Genomic DNA, 24,122 nt, shown 5'->3' on the forward strand with positions numbered 1-24,122 from the left:
CACCTGTCCTTGGAACAGCCCCCAAAGTGACTGTCAGCGTACTGTTACCTGCGCAACCAGAAAGTCAGCTGAATCCTGCTGCCGACTTCCTCTCCCCTCTCTTCTGAATGTGCCCCTGAAGCACCTAAGGCAACAGACACTCGGGACTGCATCAAGCTCATGGCGGCAAGAGGACTCTCTCGTCGCCAGCGGGTACGGGTGTGTGCTTTCTCTCCCCCGCATTCTACCCTAGAGGGTTCACGGATTTCTAGTTATTAGAGGCTATTGCCAACTGGTCAAAAATTACTCAATAGCTTTAAATGATTCAGTTGATCTGACTTAGCACCTTTGGTTAGGGTACTTTAAGTATTCTGGGAAAGAATTAGGGAACTTCTGAGCAGAAACCGAGTTGAATTACTCCTACGTTCTGAGTACTAGTGTCATGCGGCCTCATCTGCACCCAAAAACAGAAAGGGGCCTGGAGAAATCTGGGGTTACCCTTATATTCCTGAGCAGCCTTCCACAGTGCAACCGGTCCGGTAAACATGTACAACTCATGGCGTCAGGACTTCTGACTTCAGTTAAATACCACAACTCAGTTTCGTAAAAATCAACTTTAAAATGCTTTGTTTTAATCTTTATTCTCTCTCTGATTTTAAAAATAGCCCATGTTTACTCTAAGTCCCACATTATAGAAAACTGAGAATCCCCTAGAATCCCACCCTCAGAGATGACTACTAGTCTCTTTGGTGAATATTATTCCAGATTTTTTGGGGCGTATGGTAGTAAACAAACAGATCAAGTGGAACTCTGCTACCACTGGAACATATGCTCGTCTGCTCTTGTGCAAGTTTTCAAATAGTTCTGAGAAATAACTCAACTGACCAGTTTCTTCAGAGCTTTATGCATTAGTCTTCAAAGATTCTCTCACACAGTGGGTGGAAAAACCACCAAGATTTTCTTGTCCTTCAATATCAAATATTTCCCAAAGTATTCAAGGTGAATAAGTTTTTCTTAAGAAAGGAAATGAACAATGATGAATTTGATACAAAGGAGAAAACAGTACAGAAAATCATAGCAGTTTATCAAAATAAAAACTCCAAAATTCCAATTTCAGCAAGTATCATAAAACGGCTTTAAATTTTGACTTTGGGAAAGAATGTATCCTAAAAGTAATGCTACAATTCTTCTCATCTGATCAATACACGAGGGTGCGCTGTATTCATACGGCCATTTAGAATTCTTTCCATTCCGAGCGAAATCGAATGACTAGAATTGCTACAAAAGAAAGCATCTACCTGCAGGGAGTCCAGAATGGGGCACGTGGAAGACATTTCAGCTTTTGCAGCTGGTAAAGGACAACTTTGATTCAACCTCCCACAGCTTCGCTTGTAATGCTTTCAAAACATCTTCCATCTATCGAATTGAAAAAATACTTTAAGATACACATATGATCATGATTAAAATCGCACCATTAAGTGATTAAAATATGTATCATTAATAAAATGTATGACTATGATATGCATTACACATATTCAGTGTTTAATGAAATTATTTAGAGGCATAAACTAAATTTTATATAAATAAGACATCATCATATTAACAGTAGTTCTCTAACCTGGAGTTCTCTTATACACACATCAGAATGTTGCCTATCTGGCCATGAAAAGATGTTAACGTTCAAAAATTAGGTTGTTGGGGCGCCTGGGTGGCTCAGTTGGTTGAGGTCTGACTCTTGATTTCAGATCAAGTCATGATCTCAAGGTTCGTGCGATCAAGTCCCATTGGGATTTTCTCTCTCTCTCCCTCTGTCCCCCCTCCCCACTCATGCTCACTCTCGCACTCTCTCTCTCAAATAATAAATAAATAAAGAGCTTTTAAAAATCGGGTCGTTTATACCATGAGAATTGAATCAAATGAAATACAGTTTACTAGTTTTAGATTATACACTATTTTGATTGAGGCATGAAATGACTTATTTTTTTTTGATAAAGCTTTAGCTTATTGTAGTTTGGCTCGCCCCCAAAATCAATTTTACTAACAACTGAAATAAAATAAGCACTCTCTTACCATGAAAGTACTAAGATCAAAACAGATGCCTTTGTGAGGAGTATTTGTGGAGGAGCCCTTGTTCACTAACAGGGAAGTGGTTCATACAAAGATATATGAAGTACAGAACAAAATTACCTGCTTTAGAGACTTTTCTATTTCAACTCTGCTTTCAAGATTAAAAAGTTCTTTATCTTCTGACACGATTTGCTTTTCCGAGGACCCTAAAATATAACTGAAGTACAGTGCAGTACGAGGTTACAATATGAAAAGGACGCAAATATTAGATTCATTTTAGTTAATATTAAAACTCTAAGTATATTACACTATCTGTTTGTACCAAGTAAACACAGAATAACTATTTTTGTTACTAGCAACCTATGTAGGAAGTTGTATTACAGAAAATCGTATTTTTCTCCGTAACAGCTTTGTCCCGATATTCCTACATATTTTCCAACACTCTAAGTATTTCATTACTGGAACGAACTGCTCTTTAGTTAGCTGGGTGCCAAAACATTAACAGTCATAGTTCAAAATTCTATGATTAAAAAATTTGAAAAGATCCTGAGGAAGCCACTGCTTTTTTGGTTTCTATAACTTCGGGGAACACGTGTAATTTCAAATCGGACTTGTCGTAAATAATCTATGGAGTCAGTTCTGGTCACCCCAATGTGGCAACTTCAACAGTAATCGTCCAAGTTGTTGTGCCCGGCTCTCTGAGGTTAGGGGATGCTGTGGTGCAGACAATACGCAGGAAGAGAAAAACTGGCCTGGAAACAAGGAAAACGGGCCCAGTGTTGGTAACCCAAGAGATCTAAACAGCAAACAAGAAGGTGCCAGTATTTCTCCAAAGAAAACTTGATTAATTTACATTTCTTTTGAAGTCTTTTATCACATGTAGTAACTCCAGTATGTCACTTCTTTTGTCAAATAAGAACTATCTTCTCGTGGAAACCTCATCGATTGTATTTCTGAAAAATGGCATGGGAGACAAAATTGCAGAAGGCAAAAAAATGAGAGGAGGTGGGAGATGAAGTGGCACTAAGTAATTTACAAAACTGTAAATAGGGGCTCCTGGCTGGCTCAGCAGGTGAAGTGTGTGACTCTCGATCTCAGGGTCATGAGTTCAAGTCCTGCACTGGGTGTAGAGATCAGTTAAAAATAAAATCTTTTTGGGGCGCCTGGGTGGCGCAGTCGGTTAAGCGTCCAACTTCAGCCAGGTCACGATCTCGGGGTCCGTGAGTTCGAGCCCCGCGTCAGGCTCTGGGCTGATGGCTCAGAGCCTGGAGCCTGTTTCCGATTCTGTGTCTCCCTCTCTCTCTCTGCCCCTCCCCCGTTCATGCTCTGTCTCTCTCTGTCCCAAAAATAAAAATAAAATCTTTTTTTTTTAATTTTTTTTTTTTTTTTAACATTTATTCATTTTTGAGAGTGAGAGAGACAGACCATGAGCAGGGGAGGGGCAGAGAGAGAGGGAAACACAGAATCCGAAGCAGGCTCCAGGCTCTGAGCTGTCAGCACAGGGCCCGATGTGGGGCTCAAACTCACGGAGTACAAGATCATGACCTGAGCTAAAGTCAGACACCCAACCGACTGAGCCACCCAGGCGCCCCAAAAATAAAATCTTAAAAAAAAAACAAAAAACAAAAAAACAAACAACAAAAAAACTGTAAATAAACACTTCTAAAACCAAGCAGTTTCCTTGGCATTAAAATTCCACCCTAAGAGGAAAAAACAACTTCAATACTATAATCTCCTGTGGCAAAGTTTTCCACGTTTCCTTTTATACAGATATGTACCACTTTTGAAAGTTTTGTACCAAGCCGACCAAGCTGAGATTTCATGTCCTTTCACACTTGTCCTCTCCCTCACTTAATTTTCACAGATCTTTGTAAAATTCTCATGGAGATTAAAGGAGCATCTGTTTGGGCCTGGGTCTTCTATTCCTATCTTAAAACCAAAACAGATCTGCTCTCTCTCCAGACAGGCCTCCATCCACACAACAGTGAACAGTACCTGTTCATCCTTCTTTTGTGTGAGGGCTGTAAGAAGTTTGCGGAGTTTAAAATTCTGGTCTGAACCTGTCTAGTTTCAAACAAGGTGGCAGACTAAAGTTATCAAAGAATAATTTGATGAGAAATCACAATTCTGATGAATACTGTTTTAAATCTTTTGAAGAGAAAAGCTGAGGAATTCAGCACGAGTGACAAAATACCTCAAGTAATGAAAGTATAAGCTCTTTAATTTCTTCTTAAATTTTTCTTCTTTTCTGATATATAAGATTTTTAGGCATCTTTAAAGTCTTGGGGATTACATCTTTTCTAGGATAAGTGAAAATACGCAGGAGTCAAATGAGTTATTTAATTTTGTGTTTCCTAGTAAAAAAGGCTAATTATGGGGTGCCTGGGTGGCTCAGTCGGTTAAGCGTCCAACTTCGGCTCAGGTCACGATCTCACGGTCCGTGAGTTCGAGCCCCACGTCAGGCTCTGTGCTGACAGCTCAGAGCCTGGAGCCTGCTTCAGATTCTGTGTCTCCCTCTCTCTCTGCCCCTCCCCTGCTCATGCTCTGTCTCTCTCTGTCTCAAAAATAAATAAAAACATTAAAAAAAAAAAAAGGCTAATTAGAAGGCCATTAAGATCTCTGAAATTCTTTAACTGACGTCTGTCATCAGCCTCCCATTTGCCTTGTTTCCAAATGTTTACTTTTTAGAAATCATGAAGAATAAGGCACTTCCTTGCATCCTCAGAGAAAGCAGGCGATTCTTCACTAGACTCAAGAAAATGGTTAGACTTTGTATTTGTTTTTCCAGAACACCAAAGGTACTTCTTTCCCAACTAGTTTTGAAATTCCTAACTCTTCATGATATTCTAGGCTAAAAAATGGGGGAGAAAATAAAATGGACAACACATATCGCTTAAAAACCTTTTCAGGAAAAACTGAACATATTTTTACTCTGAAAAATGTTCTCGCAGTGCTTTCTCCTTATAATTTAGTATGTCTGATTTTCCCATGCCAAATATATCAGGTCAAAACAAAAAAATCATTGGCTTTTTGTCAGAAATTATTACTTGAAAATGTATTTTAACCAAATAGTGTTGATTTCGTTCTGCTGTTTTTATACTAATTTTTCTGCAGAAAACTGAGGAATCGGGAGATAACCATTTATTTATCAAACTTACCTTTCAATGGCTTCAACCCTGAGGCAAAACAAGTCTCTCTTGTAATCTAGGCTTTTGGGTGTGCATCTGTAGATGTGACCGAGGTTGAGCGAGCACCCAGAGCAGTACAATGTCTCCAGAACACTGCAACAGCGAAAGGCCGGTGCTTCAGCAAACAGGGTACAACTCGTTATAACAAAGATCCCACTGTTAAAATCCAGAAACATTTAACATCTAAGTGGCTAAAATATGTTATTTCAACCTTACTAAGTCATATGAATAAGGAAGGAAAGAAATGGTAGTAACATATATTAGAAGTGTGGACAGTTGCCTCCAGGCCGCAATGACTTAAACACCTAGTGACGGGGGACACACAGAAAAGTGACGAGAGGATACTGATGTGGAGTTTTTCTAGAATGTAAATGCCTCAATCTGGTATTAAGAAGAATGATCTAAAACTTGAAAAGAAGGAAAGGATTCCACAGGCTCTTTTAATCTCATATTGTCCACCAAGCCCACTGAGAATCATTAACGCTCTGGGACAGGGGTGGACACATTTTTTCTGTAATGATCCAGGGAACAAATATTTTAGGTTTGTAGGCCACATGGTGTCTGTTGCAATGACTCGCCCCTACTAATGTAGCACAGAAGCAGCCACGGACAATACATAACCAGATAGGCACTATGTTCCAATAAAAATATATTTACAAAAAGAAGTGCCTGACCCATGGGCCACACTTTGCTCTACTTGAAAGGTGACATTGGGCGCTTACTACTTACTACGGATCAGGGCCCAGACTCTGAAGTTCGATGAGGACTTACAGAAAGCAGATTAGTAAGATTAACAATCTGTAACACCACAAATGATTTTAGTCTGCTGGAGAGGCAAATGTTCTCTGCTAGTACAAAAGATAACCTCAAAGGCGGAGGCTTTATTGTCCTGGGGGACACGAACTAGATTTGTTCTCCAGAGAGTGTCCTTCTCTAAACCAGCTTTGCCATGTTCCGATTCCCTCAGGAAATGAGTGACATAAATCTTGGACACGTGCTCATCGTGCATCTGTTAGAGAAGCTTTCTCTTTTTTAATTAGACTTCGACCTAACTCTCTTCTACTCACTCCAGACATGCTCCACATAGGCAACTCACAAATATTCTACTTAATGATCCAAGTTCTCCACGTAATTAATTGCTCCTTCATTCTAGTTATTTCCCAACTCAGGATCTGCATATTTGAATATAATTTGCCCCACCAATGTCGATTCATGTCTTCTTTAAATCTTAGAATCCAGGGGTGCTTGGGTGGCTCAGTCAGTTAAGCGTCCGGCTCTTGATTTTGGCTCAGGTCATGATCTCATGGTTCATGGATTCAAGCCCCGTGTCAGGCTCCATGCTGTCAGTGCAGGGACTGCTTGAGATTCTCTCTCTCTCTCTCTCTCTCTCTCTCTCTCTCTCTGCCCCTCCCCTGCTCACTAGCTCTCCCTCAAAATAAGTAAACTTAAAAAAATATCTTAGAATCCAGTCACCCAAATGCCTCATCAAATTGACCTACCCAAATTTGCCATGCTATAAATATCTATACGAAAATTACAGTCCTGTCGCATAGCAAATTGATAACTGAAGATTTAAATTTCGTGATGATAATATACATCACAAAAGATAGCTATTATTTCAAAAGAATTATATCATGCCTTCTAATAACTAGCTATTCCTGTCATCAAAAAAATGGAGCCAACCAAGACTCAAACAATCTATTAGACTGCATTATTGTTTACCTATAGATACGGAGAGACTTTTTTAACTACTGCAGCTCCATAGGGAGCCAAGAACAAAATGAATCACTGCCCAGTAAATTATAAGTTCTCACTGGTAATATAATTAGCTACATAATATGCCATTGATCATATATTAAGCTTCTATAGGCTTTTATATTTTTTACTTTATATTTTTAAATATATTTTATGTTTTTTGGATATTTTAATATTTTACATTTCTATTCATTTTATATTTCTCCATAAAGCCCAGGAAGGAACCCTACCTATGCTACCAACGGTGAAGAGGAAAATGTCCACACTACATATCGAACCTCATAATCTTTACGAGGCTGCCATACACAATTACCAAGACAGTGAACTAACATATGATGCAGGTGTAATCAGCCAAAAAAGGATACTTAAATAAAGGTAAAATACAAAACACACTGATCAGTGGGTAACATTGTTTTATCCCAAATTATCAAAATCAAAGTAAACACCACTGAAGAATACATGCAAACCCATTCACTTCCAGAGTGATCTTGAGAAGCAATGAAGAGATAGTAGCTACAATTATTGTAGGGTTTTTCTTTTTCTTTTTTAATTTTTTTTTAATGTTTATTATTTTTGAGAGAGAGAGAGAGACAGAGAGCAAGCAAGGAAGGGGCAGAGAGAGAGGGAGACACAGAATCCGAAGCAGGCTCCAGGTTCTGAGCTGTCAGCACAGAGCCCGATGCAGGGCTCAAACTCACAGACCACGAGATCATGACCTGAGCTGTAGTTGGCCGCTGAACTGACGGAGCCACCCAGGCGCCCCAGTTTTGTAGCGTCTTTCTGTTTTCACAGCTGGCAAGGATTTGGCCAGAACCTACCCTTAAATTTGGACAATAATATTGAGAAAGCAGTACCAGAAATCACAGGGTGATTTTCGACAAGAAATGAGTTAGCATGTAAGAAACTTAACAAGCGACAGAATGGACCCAGGAAACACTCCTACTTTAACGACACATTTCTGAAACCCACAAGTGTTCTTGTTGACCAGCTGCAGAATGACGCAAGCAGCTATTCAGTAGGACAGGCCTATCAAAAACATATGAGCATTCTAAAGCGATCCGATATTTCCCCAAGTGTGGAATATGGGACCCTAATGAAATTTAGGACAGTGTAATGTGGCATGAATGATGGGTTCAGGTGATACAAGTAAACAGGACTAAATAACACTGGCTGACAGAGGATGAGTCAATTCCCCTTTAGTTCTCTATCAATCCCGATTATAAGAAGAAGAAAGTCTCAGTCTGGTGCTAGGAAGTCTCGAACACGAATCTCATAGGTGCAAATCTTTCTACAGTGAGAGAACAGACTTTGGGCTCAGAACAAGTGAGGTGACAGCATCCCTGCTAGAGTTTAATAACATCTGTTTTCATTGTAGTAAACATCTAATCAATGGCAAATGATATATGTATGGCAGTAATACATTAGATTCCTTTTTAAATAAATTTAAATAAAATCCTGAGTCAATGTAATGAAAGATAGTAAGTACATGATAGCTGGTATATGAATATGGCAAAAATGGTGAAAGTGGCATCAAAATAAGTAAAATTGGGGTCATCTGGATGGCTCAGTCAGTTAAGCCTCCGACTCTTGATCTCAGCTCAGGTCGTGATCTCATGGCTCGTGGGTTCAGGCCCGTGTTGGGCTCTGCATTGCATGTGGAGACTGCTTGGGATTCTCTCCCTCTCCTGGCCCCTCCCCAACACGTGCTTGAACACGCGTGCATGCACACTCTCTCTCAAAATAAATGAATAAACTTAAAAACAAAAAAAGTAAACTCGGCAAGAAGAAAGAACACTTTGCAAGAAGGGAGGGGAGACACAGCACTGTGCTAGCTCTAACCACTGCACCGTCCTGTCGCCTATCTCCCCAGGCCTTCCTTTCTTCATCTACAAACTGAAAAACAAGCTAAGTCTGGCTTTTCCAAACTGAGGTCACCTGCGTTGCCAGCAGCACCATTTCTGCCACCTACACATACTACCTGTACTACCATTAATGTAATTCTCCTTAAAAAGAGTAATCTCCTAATTGAAATGCACTTTATTTGAATTGGACACTCTAGCTAGCATTACTTTAAAAGGAAAAACCAGAAGTTTTAAGTACACGTGAAAAAACATACATGATTATTAATTTCTGTTGAGCTGTTTGTGTACCGCCTACAGTTACTTCATATATATCGGTAAAGCACACCCTGGGCAACAATTATACAGGCAGAGCCTCCCATTCAGTTTACTGAAGATGCCACTTGTAGCAGTGGATGACGGGGATGCCAAGAGAGTGACGCCTTCAGCCCTGGGAGCGGGAGCACGGGGCCTGGGGCTTGCTGGAGCCCCCGTGCTGGCTGCCTGCAGCCTCACGCAGCCTTGTCTGTTTACCTCAACAGGCCACATGTACATGTGTGTAAGTGTGAGACTAGCATTCTCTATGGGTAGCATGACATTAAGAAAACATAGGTAGCGTTGGTCTAAGGCATCCTTTGGCTAAGATTTTATGATATAGACTTTTTTTTTTTTTTAATTTTCAACTTGTTTTAGCACTAAGCCCAAACACCCAAAAGAGAGTGTCAGAATGTGACTTTAGAAATTTAGAAACTCTTTTGGGGCGCCTGGGTGGCTCAGTAGGTTGGGCATCCGACTTCAGCTCAGGTCATGATCTCACGGTCCATGAGTTCGAGCCCCGTGTCGGGCTCTGTGCTGATGACTCACAGCCTGGAGCCTGCTTCGGATTCTGTGTCTCCCTCTCTCTCTGCCCCTCCCCTGTTCATGCTCAGTTTCTATCTCTCAGTAATGAATAAACGTTAAAAAAAAAAAAATTAAAAAAAGAAATTTAGAAACTCTTCCATTGCAATATCTAAAAAGATCACCAATGCTCAAGAGTTAATACATTAAATTGGCTGATTCTATACTGACCACCAGAAAGAAACTTTTATCCCAACTAATCTTACTGGTAAAGATCTTTTTAAAGATTTTTAGCTGAAAAATAAACATTTTCTCAAATACACATATTCCAATAGATAATAATAGCCTTACTCACCAACCATTTTCATTTTTACGTTTGGACAGTATCTGTTCCTTATCCACAGAAACATTACAGGAAACACCTAGAGCAAAGTAACAATAATTTATTAATGTGGTTTGCTATATGACACATGCAGGTATTTAGAGAACTTTTTTTTTTTAAACATTTATTCATTTTTGAGAGACACAGAGACACAGAGCGTGAATGGGGGAGGGGCAGAAAGAGAGGGAGACACAGAATCCAAAGCAGGCTCCAGGCTCTATCTGTCAGCACAGAGCCCAACGTGGGGCTTGAACTTACCAACCGTGAGATCATGACCTGAGCCGACGTCGGACACTTAACCCACTGAGCCACCCAGGCGCCCCTAGAGAACTTCTAATTCAATTTTCCTTTTAGAACTCAGAGAACCAGGAAAGATAAGAGCCCAAAGTCCCACAGGCATACAAGGGTGGCTCAAAACAAAATGTACCTCTGTACATCTCCTGGAAAAAAGGAGGCAGAATGAGAGTTCTTTCTCATCCGTGAAAACCACTGACATTAACAAGTAAAACTAGAGGGGAAAATACAATCACCAGTAAAGACGGAACACCTAGAACCTCAGTCACAGATTACCAAGAATACCTGCAAGGTACAGTAAAATTGGGATTAAACCCAAGAAAGATGGGGAGCCTGGGTGGTTGAGTCAGTTAAGGTTCAACTCTTGATTTCACCTCAGGTCATGATTTCGGGGTTCGTGGGATCAAGCCCCCCCACCCCACCCCCACCCCCCACCACACACACACCCCACATTGGCTCTGCACTGTCAGTACTGATTCTCTCTCCCTTTCTTTCTGCCCCCGATAGCACGTGTGCATGCGCTCTCTCTCAAAATAAAGAAACATTTTTTTTAATTAGTCTAAAAATGAATAAAATAAAACCAAGAAAGATGTTAAAAGGCAATGCATACACCCCCAGGTTTCAAATGCAGAGCTCTCAGGGACTTGAACAAAAATCTTTTATTTAGGCCATGACTTGGATGGTGTCACAGCTGACCCCAGAAGCAGGAAACATTCCCAGAGGATCTAGGTCCAGGATACACTAAGGAAGGGATGGGGGACAGAGGGAAATGAAAAAGACCTCACACTTAAAATGTCCAAAGCAATAGGTTTCACCTCCTACGGTCTACGTGAACTGGGTAAATTCCATCTCCATCCACCAAGTTGCTCATATCAGAACGCAAGGTGTCACCCTTGATTCATCTCATCCTCCGTAACCCCCATATCCACTCCACCGATCAGTCCTGGCAATTCCACCTCACGAAACTCACTCTTGCTCCCAAACCATCACTACGTCCTCTTGCCTAGACTATTGCACTAGCTCCTACTGAGCTCCCACTTCCACACCTAACCTTCCCTTCAGAGCTTCCTCCAAAGAAAAATCTGGGCCATATCACTCCCTTGCTGAATAGATTAGAATATTCTAATATTCACTAGAATAGAATTCTATTCTATTCACTCACTAGAATAGATTCCAATTCTGAAGAACAGCCTCGAAGGCCCTGAATTTTCTGACCCCTTCCTTCCTCTCTTTTATTGCCGCCTTCTTCATTCTGCTCTTCTGTCACACCAGCCTCAGGGCCTTTGCACTAGCTGGTCCCTGCCTAGAAAAAGCAAAGAGCATGATCCCAGAATTGTACATGCAGTCAAGAGGACGTTCATGTGAAAGAGAACAGAAAGGCATTTTCAATCACTCAAATTTGAAGTTTTCTTGGGGATTGGTGTGGGGGTGGGAAGGGACTACTGATGATGATTAATGAAATAAACAACTCAGAAATGAGAAAGCTATTAAGCTTTCTTTTATTAATAAGAGTCCTGGAGTTGAGAAACAAATTCATACAAACATTACATTAAGCTTCAATGACCAGGCTATGGCTACAGAACAGAACATAGATGTTATAAACCTTGACAAAGTAAAAATAACTCACTCAAACTGAGGCGGAAGGAAATGGAAATTAATCCAAGAGTTCATTTCTTTATCTTTCATGGCAGCAATGGGGAAAGGCACAGGGTGGGGGGTGGGGTAAATTGAACTGTCTAAAGCTGACAGTTTTTAAAATTTAAAAACTGTTATAGAAAAAGTAAGTAACAGAAGGGGTTTTATACATAAAACAGAACAAAAAAGCATGTGGAAAAAGATAGTTCTACTTTCTGTAAAAACAGAAACTACAAGCAAAATGAAAGATTTAACACCATACATATTATGTCTTGCCTACTTAAAAAAAAAAAAAAGATTCTCCTACTGTATCAAAAATCTCAACCCAAGTACATGCTGTTCTAACGGAGGCAACTCTGGAAGCAATCCAAGATCAACAATGACAGATTGGGAGGATTAACGGTATCTCCGTTACAAAAATCACTTCAAGTGGCCCTTACTAGCCATTTTGAGCTCATGATACACATTAACTCATTTAATCCTCCTAACTACCGCGTGTATGTATTATCCAAATTTAGTTGGTCATTTTTTTACTGAGCAATGTAAAACCACAAGATGCTGGTTCAATCGCTGCTCTTCTGGGCTGGGGGACCCCAGAAAAGGACCGGTCTCATGAGCCCAAGACGCAGGGGTGACCCTCCTTCTCCCCTTTTCCTGGGACAGCTCACCTTCCCAGATTTTTCTGCTTTTAAAAACCCTAGACAGCCCCAAAACACCCCTCTCTCCTTCTCCTCCCGGGCCGTCCAGGTGCGGCACGCTAGGAAAGAAGGTGGCCCCAAGCTTCCCCCCGCCACCCCACTGCCCAACCCACTGCCCCCCCCCCACCCCGGCGCGGCAACTGACAGCGCAGCAAGATGCAGTTGGTGTCCTCCTGGCTCGTCACCCAGCTCAAGGAGTCGCCCAGCGGTCGCCGGCAGCCGGAGCACAGAAACACCAGCGGCCTGTCCTCCTCCTCGGCCGGCTCCACAGCCTCCTCGCGCCGCGTCCTCTCTGCACAGGCCACCGACGGGTCCCCGCTCAAGGAGGTCCAAATGCTGGCCCACTTCTGCAGCAGCTGGTGACGGTCCGAGTCCTCCGAGAGCCGCCTGCCTAACAGGGAGGAGTCGCCCCACTTGCCCTTGTCGCCGCCACACGTACAGCTAGTAGAAGAGCAACCTTTGCAACCCGGCGACCAACTGCCCGCCATTCTTCCAAATCGCCCGCGCCGCGGAGCGCCACGGGAAGAGCGCCCAAGCGCCTGCGCGGGGCGGGGCCAGGCCGCGGAGACCGGAAGGGGGCCGTGGCTGAGGGGCGGAGCCTAAGGGAGAAGAAACGGCTGGCAACCTGCTGGTGCGCCTGCTCCTTGTCGGACTGCTCCAAGGCGGCTGTTCTTTGCTGCAGAACAGCTTGAGGAAGTTGAGGCTGCTTTTCCAGCTTTTAGGAAATTGAGGCTGCTAGAGATCTGGCGGCTGGTCTACTTGGGTAAGGGTGTTGAGCCCCTTACATAGGAGGGGCGGTGTCTTTGAGAAATTTACAGGTCCCAAACTAAATTACCAACCCTTCACTGAGACTTTCACAGTGGTTACTAAAGTGAATACGCCTCCCCACACACTCCACCCAGAGAGAGAGAGTTGGGACACACTCTTGCTTTGTACGGCCTCATTCCCCCACCCTCCGTGCTACAGCCTTTTAAATTTTAGCGTGCCTAAGAGTTACCTGGGAGCTGACTAAAACACAACTTTCCAGGCCCTGTCTTCTCGGATCTAGTTCAGGATCTAGTTCAGAAGGTCCGTTGGGCCCAAGAATTTGCCTTTGTAACAAGCTCCTAGGCGATGACAGTGCCGTCAGTATTGCCAGCTCCACTTTTGATTGCCACTGCTCTAGTCTGTCTCGTTTCCTCGAAGTGGAGAAAGAGGAGTTATTGGGAAGCCACCTTCTCAGGTTTCTTTTGTGCATTGTTTTTGCTGGAATGAGACCCTGGAAAGGGCTCTGGATCACTCAGGCTAGCAACGCAAGGAAAAAGCTGGAGAAGCGAGTGTGAACAGCAGCAGTGTTAATGGAAAGTTTGGAAGTGATTGTTGACCGGTTCCGGGAGCCAGCCATTAGCCCCTTGCATGGAGGGGGCATCCCTTATGGATGGTAAGGACAGACTTCCTCAGCTATCCGCCAAAAGCCAGACTTGAAAGGACCACGTCAGGGCAGGAAAGGTTGGTGGCGAAGGGACAGCTGCATCATGGACAACTTTGCAGCATGTAGGAGAAACGGTTCCCACCAAAGACTAGATCAGCTCCTGGGACTCTCCTATACCCTAAGACACTGCCCACTTCACTTGGTCTGCTAAACTGTTTACATAAATTTTACTTCCAATGTGGTTGCCTCTGGGCAGGAGCAAAAGCAAAAGCTTTGGAGTCAGAAATGGCAGGCTGACCTAACCCTCCATTAAACAGTAACCATGTAGCAAACTATGGAAAGGCAATTTTCCTTCCGAGTCTGATTCTTCATGGGTTAAATGGGTCAGTACCCCCTGGGGATTGTTAACAGGGGGATCAAGTGATATGATAGGCTTGAAAATGCTTTAACCCTAGTGTACCATGGCCATGTTAATTAGCCTCCAATGGGAGGAAAATTGCCCTCCCTCCTTCTATTTTTTTTTTCTTTTTCTTTTCTTTTCTTTTTCTCTGTGTGTGTGTGTGTGTGTGTGTGTGTGTGTGTGTGCAAGCCTGACCTCCCTGGACTGCTGTTTTCAAGCACAATAATATATCTGGTACAACAGTGATACAACCCACATCTGTTCTTTAAGCAAATGGGTAGTAACCTTGGAATTCAAAGGAATGATCCCCTTGCTTCAGGCTTTGGGTTCTTATTGGCAACACTTAAATTCTATGATGGGAGAGCCCAGTAAAGAAGGAATGCACAGCGTGGCTGCCTGAGCAGATTCTCACCAGTGCACTTTTAGGCCCAATCCCCTAATAATAATAATAATAATAATACAAATTACATTTTACAGCTGTATTGCTACTAAGGTGAATATATAAATATTGTATATTAAAACATTTTCTTTAACCTAAAAGTTCCTTTTTTTCTTCTGATTTTAAAAGAAAGTAAAACATTTCTATGGGGCGGTACAAATATCATGGGCCTTGGGCCCTGTGCCTAATGGAGAAGTCAGCCCCAATGCAAAATGAACCCCTCTCGTAGTCACAAGTATGTCTGTATTATGAGTACACAATATTTAGATTCCCACAAAACCATATCTTACATGGGGACAAAATCAGAGGCTCGAGTAAGATGACCTTGGACTGGGGGGGGGCAGAGGCTTCCTGAACAACCATTCCAAACCTTCCTCTTACTTACACAGCCAGGAGATTTGCATAAGGTGTTGAGTCCAAGTTTCACGTCCCCTACTGTCACCCCCAGTTCCAGGAATGGATCCCCAGAGGTTTAACCCAATGAGGGTAAGCCACCTCTCTTCCGGTCTTGGTGCAGTGATGGCTCCCACCCAAGGCTTAAGCCAGTCAGCACATTAGGCGCCCCCGGTGATAAGGATTGGCTCAGGTTAACAACTGAACCTGAGCTGTCAAGTTTTGACCAGAGTAAACCTCAAGACTCTTGTTCAGTGGTTAAGGGAAGGGATGTCCTCCTTGTTGCCTGGATGTGGACAAAGAAGCTCATACCCAGAGTGCTTCAGGCAGTCGTCTTGAAAACACAGAGAAGGGGGGAACTGAGAGAATCAACGAGAAACTGAGCCCCCAACCTCCGAACTCTTTCCGTTACACGAACCAACAAATTCTCCTTATTGTAGGAGCCAGTTGGAACTGTTTTGTTCTATCCAGCAATTCAAAACGTACGTCACAGTCTGACACAGTACGTCAAGATGAAGACTTTGACTGAGACTCCAAGATGCAGTAAAAATGACGTCCCAAGAGGTGTGAGAGAAGAAATTGCCTCTCTCCCTGGAAGGATCCTTCAGAGTGGATGTTGGAAAATTAATTCCCTCCTGCCCTTACGCCTCTTCCCACATTTCATCGAGATTAAGGACTAGAGAAAATAGTGACCAAGATGACGTCATAAGAAGGATTTCTTTGGAGACGGGCTGGGCTGTGAGCTCCACTTCTCCCCACTAGAGAAGGTGGAGGGTATCTGCCCCCGTTGCCTCCATCTGGCTGAGAGGAGACACTGAGGAACCATTTGCAGGGCCCGCGGGCTCCCAGGTGTTTGGGGATCTGGTGGCGGGGGGGGGAGAGCCGGGCTGTCGAGCTGTTTTGGTGGCACAACAGAGATGAGCCAGACAGGTTGTCAAGCAGATATGGACTTTGCTGGTGGGAAGGCCACCTAGAGTCTTAAATTCTGCCCAAGATAACCCGTAAGGTTGAAGACTCTCCAGCAGTGAGCATCCCAGCGTGAAAGGGCCCCTGGAGGTCCAGCCCGAGGGGAGACCTTCCTGGGTCGTGGGTGGGCAGCTGCAGGTGGGAGTGCAGGGGGTTTCTGGGGGACTAGGGGGGAGTTGCTTCTAACCATGCCGGGCCAGAGGGTGCAAAACCAGGTTATGATGGAACCCATTCAAGTGAAAACTGTTTTGCCCCCTCTGTCCCCCATTTCAGCCTGGGAATGGAAATAGCAGGGAGCAGGTAAGGTGAGAAAGAACGCAGAACCAGCCACACTAGGGGCAGGTGTCCACCAACAAATCCCACCTCGGGGAGGAAGATAATAACTCTTACCCTCGAGCAAAGACTACAGTGTAGATTAATATCTTGGACTGGATACTACCATTTTCTGTCACAGATTCTGTTTATAACTGAAGTAGCTGCATAATTATTTACTCCCTAAGAGAGTTACACTCAAACTGCAATAATATGGGAGGGTTACTTTACAAAGTGTCAAATGAGAAAGGTAGAGACAGCACGTAGCAGAGATCCTCAAGGGCCCAGGAACCCGTATCCATAGCCTTGACCCACAGGGATGCAGGGAGGGCATCTTCCCAAGGGAAAGAGAGCTGTGAAAAGCAGACCACGGAGGGAGGATCACCCTTCCATCAAGGGACGCAGCCAGATGAGTTGACCTGGAGAGAGGCAGGAGATTAAATTCCTGACCTTGTTCTCTTCCCTTCCTCCAGTTTCCTGCTGGAGCTCACCATTGCCCAAGTGCAACCAGAATCCAGAGGGCACACAGCATATTGATGTGGCCCATACAAGTCTGCTTGGTGAGTGGGTCTGGAGTGGCCAACGGAGGGAACCCCGCACACAGGCTGCCCTTGTCCTCGTCCAGGGGCAAAGAACAGGCTCCCCTTACCAAGTAAGCTCTAAGAACATAGTAGGAAGCACAATTCAAAGCAAGATTTCATTTTGATTCTATCCTTCCATCCTTCTTGCTCAACATACCATTACTCAGACTACCTGATTCAACTATCATTTCTGGCTGGGTTCAAAAACCATGCACGTAAGGGGCGCCTGGGTGGCTCAGTCGGCTGAGTGCCCGGCTTCAGCTCAGGTCATGATCTCACAGTTTGTGAGTCCGAGCCTCGTGTCGGGCTCTGTGCTGACAGCTCAGAGCCTGGAGCCTGCTTCGGATGCTGTGTCTCCCTCTCTCTCTGCCCCTCCCCTGCTCATGCTCTGTCCCTCTCTGTCTCAAAAATAAATATACGTTAAAAAAAATTTTAAAAGCCATGGCGTGTTTAACAAACAAATTCCAGTCTAATGAATATCTGTGGCAAGCACTAGTAGAAAGAGAGAGAGACAAAGCAAGAAAATATAACTAGGAGAGAGAAGGAACAGGAAAAAAAGGGGGGGGGGGGAGAAGAAACAAATGAGACCTTGACAATTTTGCTGGAAGAATTTGTGCCTTTTTAAAAGCGCACCGGCAATCGAGGGAAATCAGAAATTAATGGCTGCTGGTTACCATCATGACCTAGATTGTAACTGCTACACTTCCTGACCCTTACACAAGAATGACAGTGAGGAGTGTTTGCAGGTCCCAGGGTCCATCAGCTGGTCCCACTAGTAAGTAGAGAGCTAGCTGCAGTTGAATTTGAGGACCTCTTGGTCCAACTCTTACTGGTAGAGACACTGGGAGCCAAATGGCATCCACAGCTGCCTGCCCTGACCAGCTGGCAACCAAGAGAATGCCATGCTGGGCACTCAGTCCCCAGGGACCTCCTGGCACAATCAGAGCCCTCCTCAGGGGGATAAAATGTGCTGTGGGAAAAGTTTGGTTAGCTATTTCTATCTGTGCTGCAGGGGCGAAACAATAACTACAGGAATATGCTTCACCTTCTTCACAATCCTGATGCAGGATGTTCTTTAAATAGTTCTGTTTCCCTCTCCTATTTAATGTGTGGAATCACGCTTTTCCGGTCTTTAGCAGATATATTTAATTCTCACGCAAGTTAAAAAAGAATAAGGAGAAAAGCATCTGATTTTCAGTAAATTCATAATATATTTGAGCTGGGGGCGAATCAGAGAAGCGCCTCATCTCCATGTCTCACTCCACAAATAGAAAGGCTGAGGCCCAGTGTGGTTTGGGAGTCCTGGATCTAATTAGCGGCAGAGATAAGTGGACATCTGGGCTGTTATATGCCCAGCACGCTTCCCCTCTTCTTGGGAAAACTACACCACCCCCTCCCTCACTCCTACAATGCTGCTCTGGTGGGCTTTCCATCCTGAAGGTCTCACTCCACGCACGTCCCATCCCAGACCACGACCTTCCCTCAATTAGCCACATCTTGGGGCGCCTGGGTGGCGCAGTCGGTTAAGCGTCCGACTTCAGCCAGGTCACGATCTCGCGGTCCGTGAGTTCGAGCCCCGCGTCGGGCTCTGGGCTGATGGCTCGGAGCCTGGAGCCTGTTTCCGATTCTGTGTCTGCCTCTCTCTCTGCCCCTCCCCCGTTCATGCTCTGTCTCTCTCTGTCCCAAAAATAAATAAACGTTGAAAAAAAAAAAAATTAAAAAATTAGCCACATCTTGATCGTTGTTGAAGCTGAGTGATGGTTACATGGAGTTTTATTACTCTGTTTTTGCTGTTTTTGGAAATGTTTGAAATTGCCTATGACAAAAATAAATTTTTTAAGTCATGTAAAGTTTGTATTTACTCTGTTATATCCCCATGTTTGCCTCATATTAAAATGTAACTCTTTACCGAAAATCACTCTGTTCAATTCCTATGCTTACATGTAACTCTTTACTAAAAATCTTTGAGGAAAATGGACACTCTAGAGAAAAGTGCTGTGCTTATTTTAAGGGTTTGTGTACCCACAACATAGCATTGTTTGCTCACGTGTTAGGTTGAAGAATAGCCCCCCAAGATATCCATGTTCTAACCCCAGAACCCTGTGAATGTGACTTCATATGGCAAAAGGGATTTTGCAGATGTGACTAAATTAAGGATTTTGAGATGGGGAGATTATCCTGGACTATCTGCGTGGGCCCAATGTAATCCTAAATATCTTTATAAGAAAGAGGAAGAGAGATGTTTGGCCACCGAAGACGGTGATGTGACAAAAGAATCAAGTGGTAAAAGACGATGTGACACAGGAGGGGCCACAAGCCAAGGAATGAGGGCAGCCTCCAGAAGCTGGAAAAACCAAGAAAACAAATTCTCCCCCACTCCCCCTCCAGGGTCACCGGAAGGAACCAGCCCTAGCAACACCTTGATTTGTAGCACCCCAAGACTCATTTTCTGACTCCCAGGACCATAAGATAATAAATTTGTGTCATTTGAAGCCACCAAGCATGTGGTAATTGGTTGTGCCAGCTGTAGGGCATGAATACACCCCAGTTTGCAAGTCCCACAGGTACTGGGCAGGGCAGGAAGGCTGTCCCACCTGTCTGCACCCCAGCTTTCTGCCTGGGAAATGGGGCTCCCAGCAGCTGAGGTGGAAAGTTGTGAGAATCACACAAAGTGCTCAGGTCATCGATCAATAAATGTCTGTTCTCCCTTCTTAACGTTTCTTCCTCTTACCTTCTCCCCTTCGCTCAATCTCTAGTCACAGTGACAGCTAACAAGTGTGCACGTTTCCTACAAAAGAAAACACTGTTGGGGCACCTGGGTGGCTCAGTTCGTTGAGCATCAGACACTTGATTTTGGCTCAAGTCATGATACCAGGGTCATGGGATCGAGCCCCAAGCCCAGCTCCTCCCTGAGTGTGGAGCCTCTTTGGGATTCTCTCTCTCCCTCTGCTACTCTCCCACTTGCCCACACTCTTTCTCTCTCTTTTTCAAAATAAATAAACATTTGCAAAAGAAAACACCGTTGGAGAAACAACTTCACCTCCAAGCTTTGGGTTATAAATTAAAATGAGAAGAAAAACAATGCCAACAGACAAGGTCTTTGAGGTAGTTGCTGATATAACTATGTTGCTATTATCTCGGAGAGTTGACCTTGATGGGAGTATTAGTTCTTACACATGTCAAAGGGGGGAAAAGTTTTTTTATGTTTATTTATTTTGTGAGAGAGAATGAGAGAGCGTGGGGAGAGAGAATGTGAGAGAATGAGAGAGAATGAGAGAATGAGAGAGAGAGAGTCTGGGCAGACAGAAGGAGAGAGTGAGAATCCCAAGTAGGCTCCCACTGTCAGCACAGCTTAACCAAATGAGCCACCCAGGCACTTTCTGGTTTTCCCATGGAAAAAACAAATGGTTAACTGATAGAGATCGCGGTCATGCAGAACAGGGGTCTCCATCAGTTTGCAGCTGTCTTAATGATTTACAAGGAAAAGGGCTATCTCCAGAAACCTACAGACTCAATTTCCCGGAGTCCTAAGATCGCCTTCCCCTTCCCTGGACAGAAAACCTTGTATCGTCAGTCACTCCTCACAACCCGAGTGCAGCTCCTTCTGCCCACCCGTCCAGTCCCCGTGTTTTAATAAAACCACCTTTTTGCACCAAAACGTTTCAGGAATTCTTTCTTGGCCTTCGGCTCTGAACCCCAACACTTCAAACCGTATCACTTTCATGGGTATTTTAAAGTCACGACTAGTACCAGACCAAGAAACTCCTTTTAATAATCAGTATTTTGTCAGGTAGAAGTGAAAATTCCAAACGAATGGAATTCAATTATGATCAACTTGAAGATGTATGATGCAAGGAGGGAAAGGAAGAGGAAAGGAGAAAGAGGAAGGAAGCAAGGGCTAGAGGCAGTTAGTTAGGTTCTAACAGGATACTGGAAGGCAAAGGGGAAGTCATAGGCAGCTATTCGGAGAGATGGATAGATAGATAGATAGATAGATAGATAGATGATAGGTAGATGGATGGATGGATGGATGGATGGATAGGTAGATCTCCTTAGGAAATGATAGATAGATAGATAGATAGATAGATAGATAGACAGACAGGTATCTTTAGGAAATAGATGATAGATGATAGATAGATAGATAGATAGATAGATACATAGATAGATCCTCCTATTGGCTCTGTTTCTCTAGAGAACTCTGACAGAAGGAAATAACACAGAAGGAAAGAAAGAAAAGGGTAAAGTTATCTACAATTCCTTTATTTAAAAAAGGCTACATGAAGATAGAAAGCCCTCCCCTAAACCCCAACCAACCTCCTAACTTTGATCCATAGATTTACTTCTACAAATTTGACGACATTTGGGAAAGTCTATAAGCTTCCGCAAGCCATGTCCCAGCCTCACTTCCCAGGAGGTGGACCCAGGAACGAAACCAGGCTCCGGATCACCCAGCAGGCAGGCCCCACGGCGCGCTTGGGACACGGTCAAGCAGAACCCCGCCCGCCATACCTTGCTGACAAACTGCACTCATGAAGAACTCCTTCAAACCGAAGTGTACATTCCCAACACTAACAGATACCATTCTGTAGACAGAGGCAATTGACTTGACTTGTTTTGCTTTTGTTTTGGAATTGGCCCTTTTTAAAACAGCATTTACTTTGTTTACAGATCAGGTAAATTTACATACAGCAAAGAACACAACTCTTAATGTACAATTCGGTGAGTTTTGAAAAATGCATATACTTAACTCACATCTGTGTTGAAAAAGAAAACTGCCATCGCACCCAGAAAGTTCCCTCTGGTCTCTCCACGACTGCCACCCCCAGACACAACCAATTAAACAAATGGTTTCTGCAGTTTTGCCCTTTGCAGAATCACACATATATGGAATCATACTATACGAGGCTGTATGTGCCTGACTTCTTTCCTTCAGAGTGGTTGTACCATTTTGCATTTCCATGAGCAGTGTTTGAGATTTCCAGTTGCTCTGTATATTCACCAACATTTAGCGCTGTCGGTATTTTTTCATTTTACCCATTCTGTTATGTAGAGAGGGATCTCCTGATTTTATTTGCATTTCCCTGATGACTAATGATGTTAAACATTTTTTAAAAATTTAACATTTTTTATTATTTATTTTCGAGAGACAGAGAGAGAGTGCACGTGGGGTAAGGGCAGAGAGAGGGAGACACAGAATCCGAAGCAGGCTCCAGGTTCTGGAGCTGTCAGCACAGAGCCTGATGTGGGGCTCAAACCCATGAACCATGAGATCATGACCTGAGCCCAAGTTGGACTCTTAACCAACTGAGCCACCCAGGGGCCTCAGTAATCTCCTCTTTTTATAAGGACACCAGTGTATTGGATTAGGCCCCCCCAACAGCCTCATTTTAATTTCCTCTTTAAAGACCCTATCCCCAAATATAGTCACATTCTGAGGTATTAGGGGTTAGGGCCGCAACATATAATTGAGAGGTTACACAATTCAACCCCCAGCAACAGAGCTGTTTATGTTCTATATGAATTTGGGGATTTTTGTCTAGTTATTCTACCAAAGATTGACACTGTGATGTTTAAAACCCAACTTTGTAGATTTTCCTTACTCCATTTAGTTCTATGCATTTTTGTTTCATATATGTTATACTCTCTCATTAGGAACACAAGATGTTTTTACTGTTAGGCTTTCTTCGAGTTAAATCTTATCCCTGCATGGTATGCTATGCTTAGGTGTGATTTTCTTTCTATTTATTCCCTTTGGGGTTTGTCAAGCATCTTAAGTCCCCAAATTTGTTTTTAAACCAATTTAGGGAATTTCCAGCCATTTTTTCTTCAAATTTTTTTTCTGCCCTGTTTTCTCTTTCCTGCCCTTTGGGATACCATTTACATATATATAAGGCAACTTTCTACTATCTCATGTATCACAAGAGCACCCATTTTCTAAATCTTTCCCTTGGTTTCTTGGGTTGGAGAAGTTCTAATTACTGTTCCTCTGTTCCCCCACCATACCGACTGCTGCCGTCTTCATCACCGTAAATTTTTCATTATATAGAATCTATACTTTTCAGGTCTGGATTTTCCATTTGTTTTCTTGTCCTTGTGGTTAGGTTCCCTTTCTTTGCTCAGATTCCCCCATTTGTTCATTAATTTGGGTCATATTTTCTATTTAGGTCTTTGGCGGACATATTTATAACAGCTGCTTTAAGGTCCTTGTCTGCTAATTCCAGTATCTAGATGACCTTGGAGCTGGTTTCAATTGACTTCCTCTTCTCCAGACCGGAAGTCACGGCTTTCCCGTGTCTTTGTAATTCCAGTGGTTTTTTTATGGTATAGTGAACATTGTGGATGACATGTCCTTTCCAGATTCTGTAACTGCTATCTGTGGGCCAGTGTGATGCATTCCATGCCACAATTATTGAGAACCATTTGACTGGGCTTTAATTTCATAATGTTGCATGCCAAGGACCTGGATTAGTTGACGACTGCATCATTCTTTGCAGCCTTAAGGTTTCTGGTTAGTAGGAATAAGTTTTTGTTTATCTCATTGGAAAGCTTTTAGTATGATTGAGACTATCAACAAATACTGATATCACAGCTACTGAATAAAGCATGGGCTCTGTCTTCAAAAACTTTAAAAGATAGCTAGGGAAGCTAGGATGCGTCCAGAAGTGAATTTTAAAATGTGGTAGACCTTACTAAAATAGCTAAGCATGAAAAGGATTGACAATACTAATGTTGGTGATGAGGTGGAACACGGAAACTCTCGTGTTTTATCAGTTACGTTTTTCTGTGTAACAAATCACTCCAAAATGAGTGGCTTAAAGAAACAACAACTCAATTAGCTCAAAATCTCACAGTTCTGAAGATTAGCTCAGCAAGGTGGTCATTGGGTTTTTGCTGTGCTCCGTCACGGGTCCGCAGTTAGCTGCTGGTCAGAGAGGGTGCTCTGCTCC

General features: G+C 43.3%; 1 protein-coding gene across 1 annotated transcript; it reads right to left on the reverse strand.

Moving 5' to 3' along the window:
- Positions 1 to 1,042: 1,042 nt before the first annotated feature.
- Positions 1,043 to 13,161, reverse strand: MIS18A (MIS18 kinetochore protein A). The gene is made up of 5 exons (XM_047099592.1): positions 12,819 to 13,161; positions 10,020 to 10,086; positions 5,205 to 5,327; positions 2,167 to 2,263; positions 1,043 to 1,395 (listed from the first exon to the last, which is right to left on the reverse strand). Exons 1-5 carry the CDS (start codon positions 13,159 to 13,161, stop codon positions 1,315 to 1,317), a joined length of 711 nt encoding a protein of 236 aa, XP_046955548.1. The 3' UTR covers positions 1,043 to 1,314.
- Positions 13,162 to 24,122: the final 10,961 nt, after the last annotated feature.

The sequence above is a fragment of the Lynx rufus genome, unplaced genomic scaffold (assembly GCF_022079265.1).
Source record: "Lynx rufus isolate CCGP_SWC_20201006 ecotype Redwood Valley unplaced genomic scaffold, mLynRuf1.p SCAF_5, whole genome shotgun sequence".
NCBI lineage: Eukaryota > Metazoa > Chordata > Mammalia > Carnivora > Felidae > Lynx > Lynx rufus.

Bases quoted from the DNA above. Each gene is read 5' to 3' on its own strand.
- MIS18A (XM_047099592.1), bottom strand. From the start codon at position 13,161: ATGGCGGGCAGTTGGTCGCCGGGTTGCAAAGGTTGCTCTTCTACTAGC. The intron at 2,264-5,204 runs GTAAGTTTGATA...ACTGTACTTCAG, and splicing joins AGGGTTGAAGCCATTGAAAG to TTATATTTTAGGGTCCTCGG. The intron at 1,396-2,166 runs GTAATTTTGTTC...TCAATTCGATAG, and splicing joins TAGAAAAGTCTCTAAAGCAG to ATGGAAGATGTTTTGAAAGC.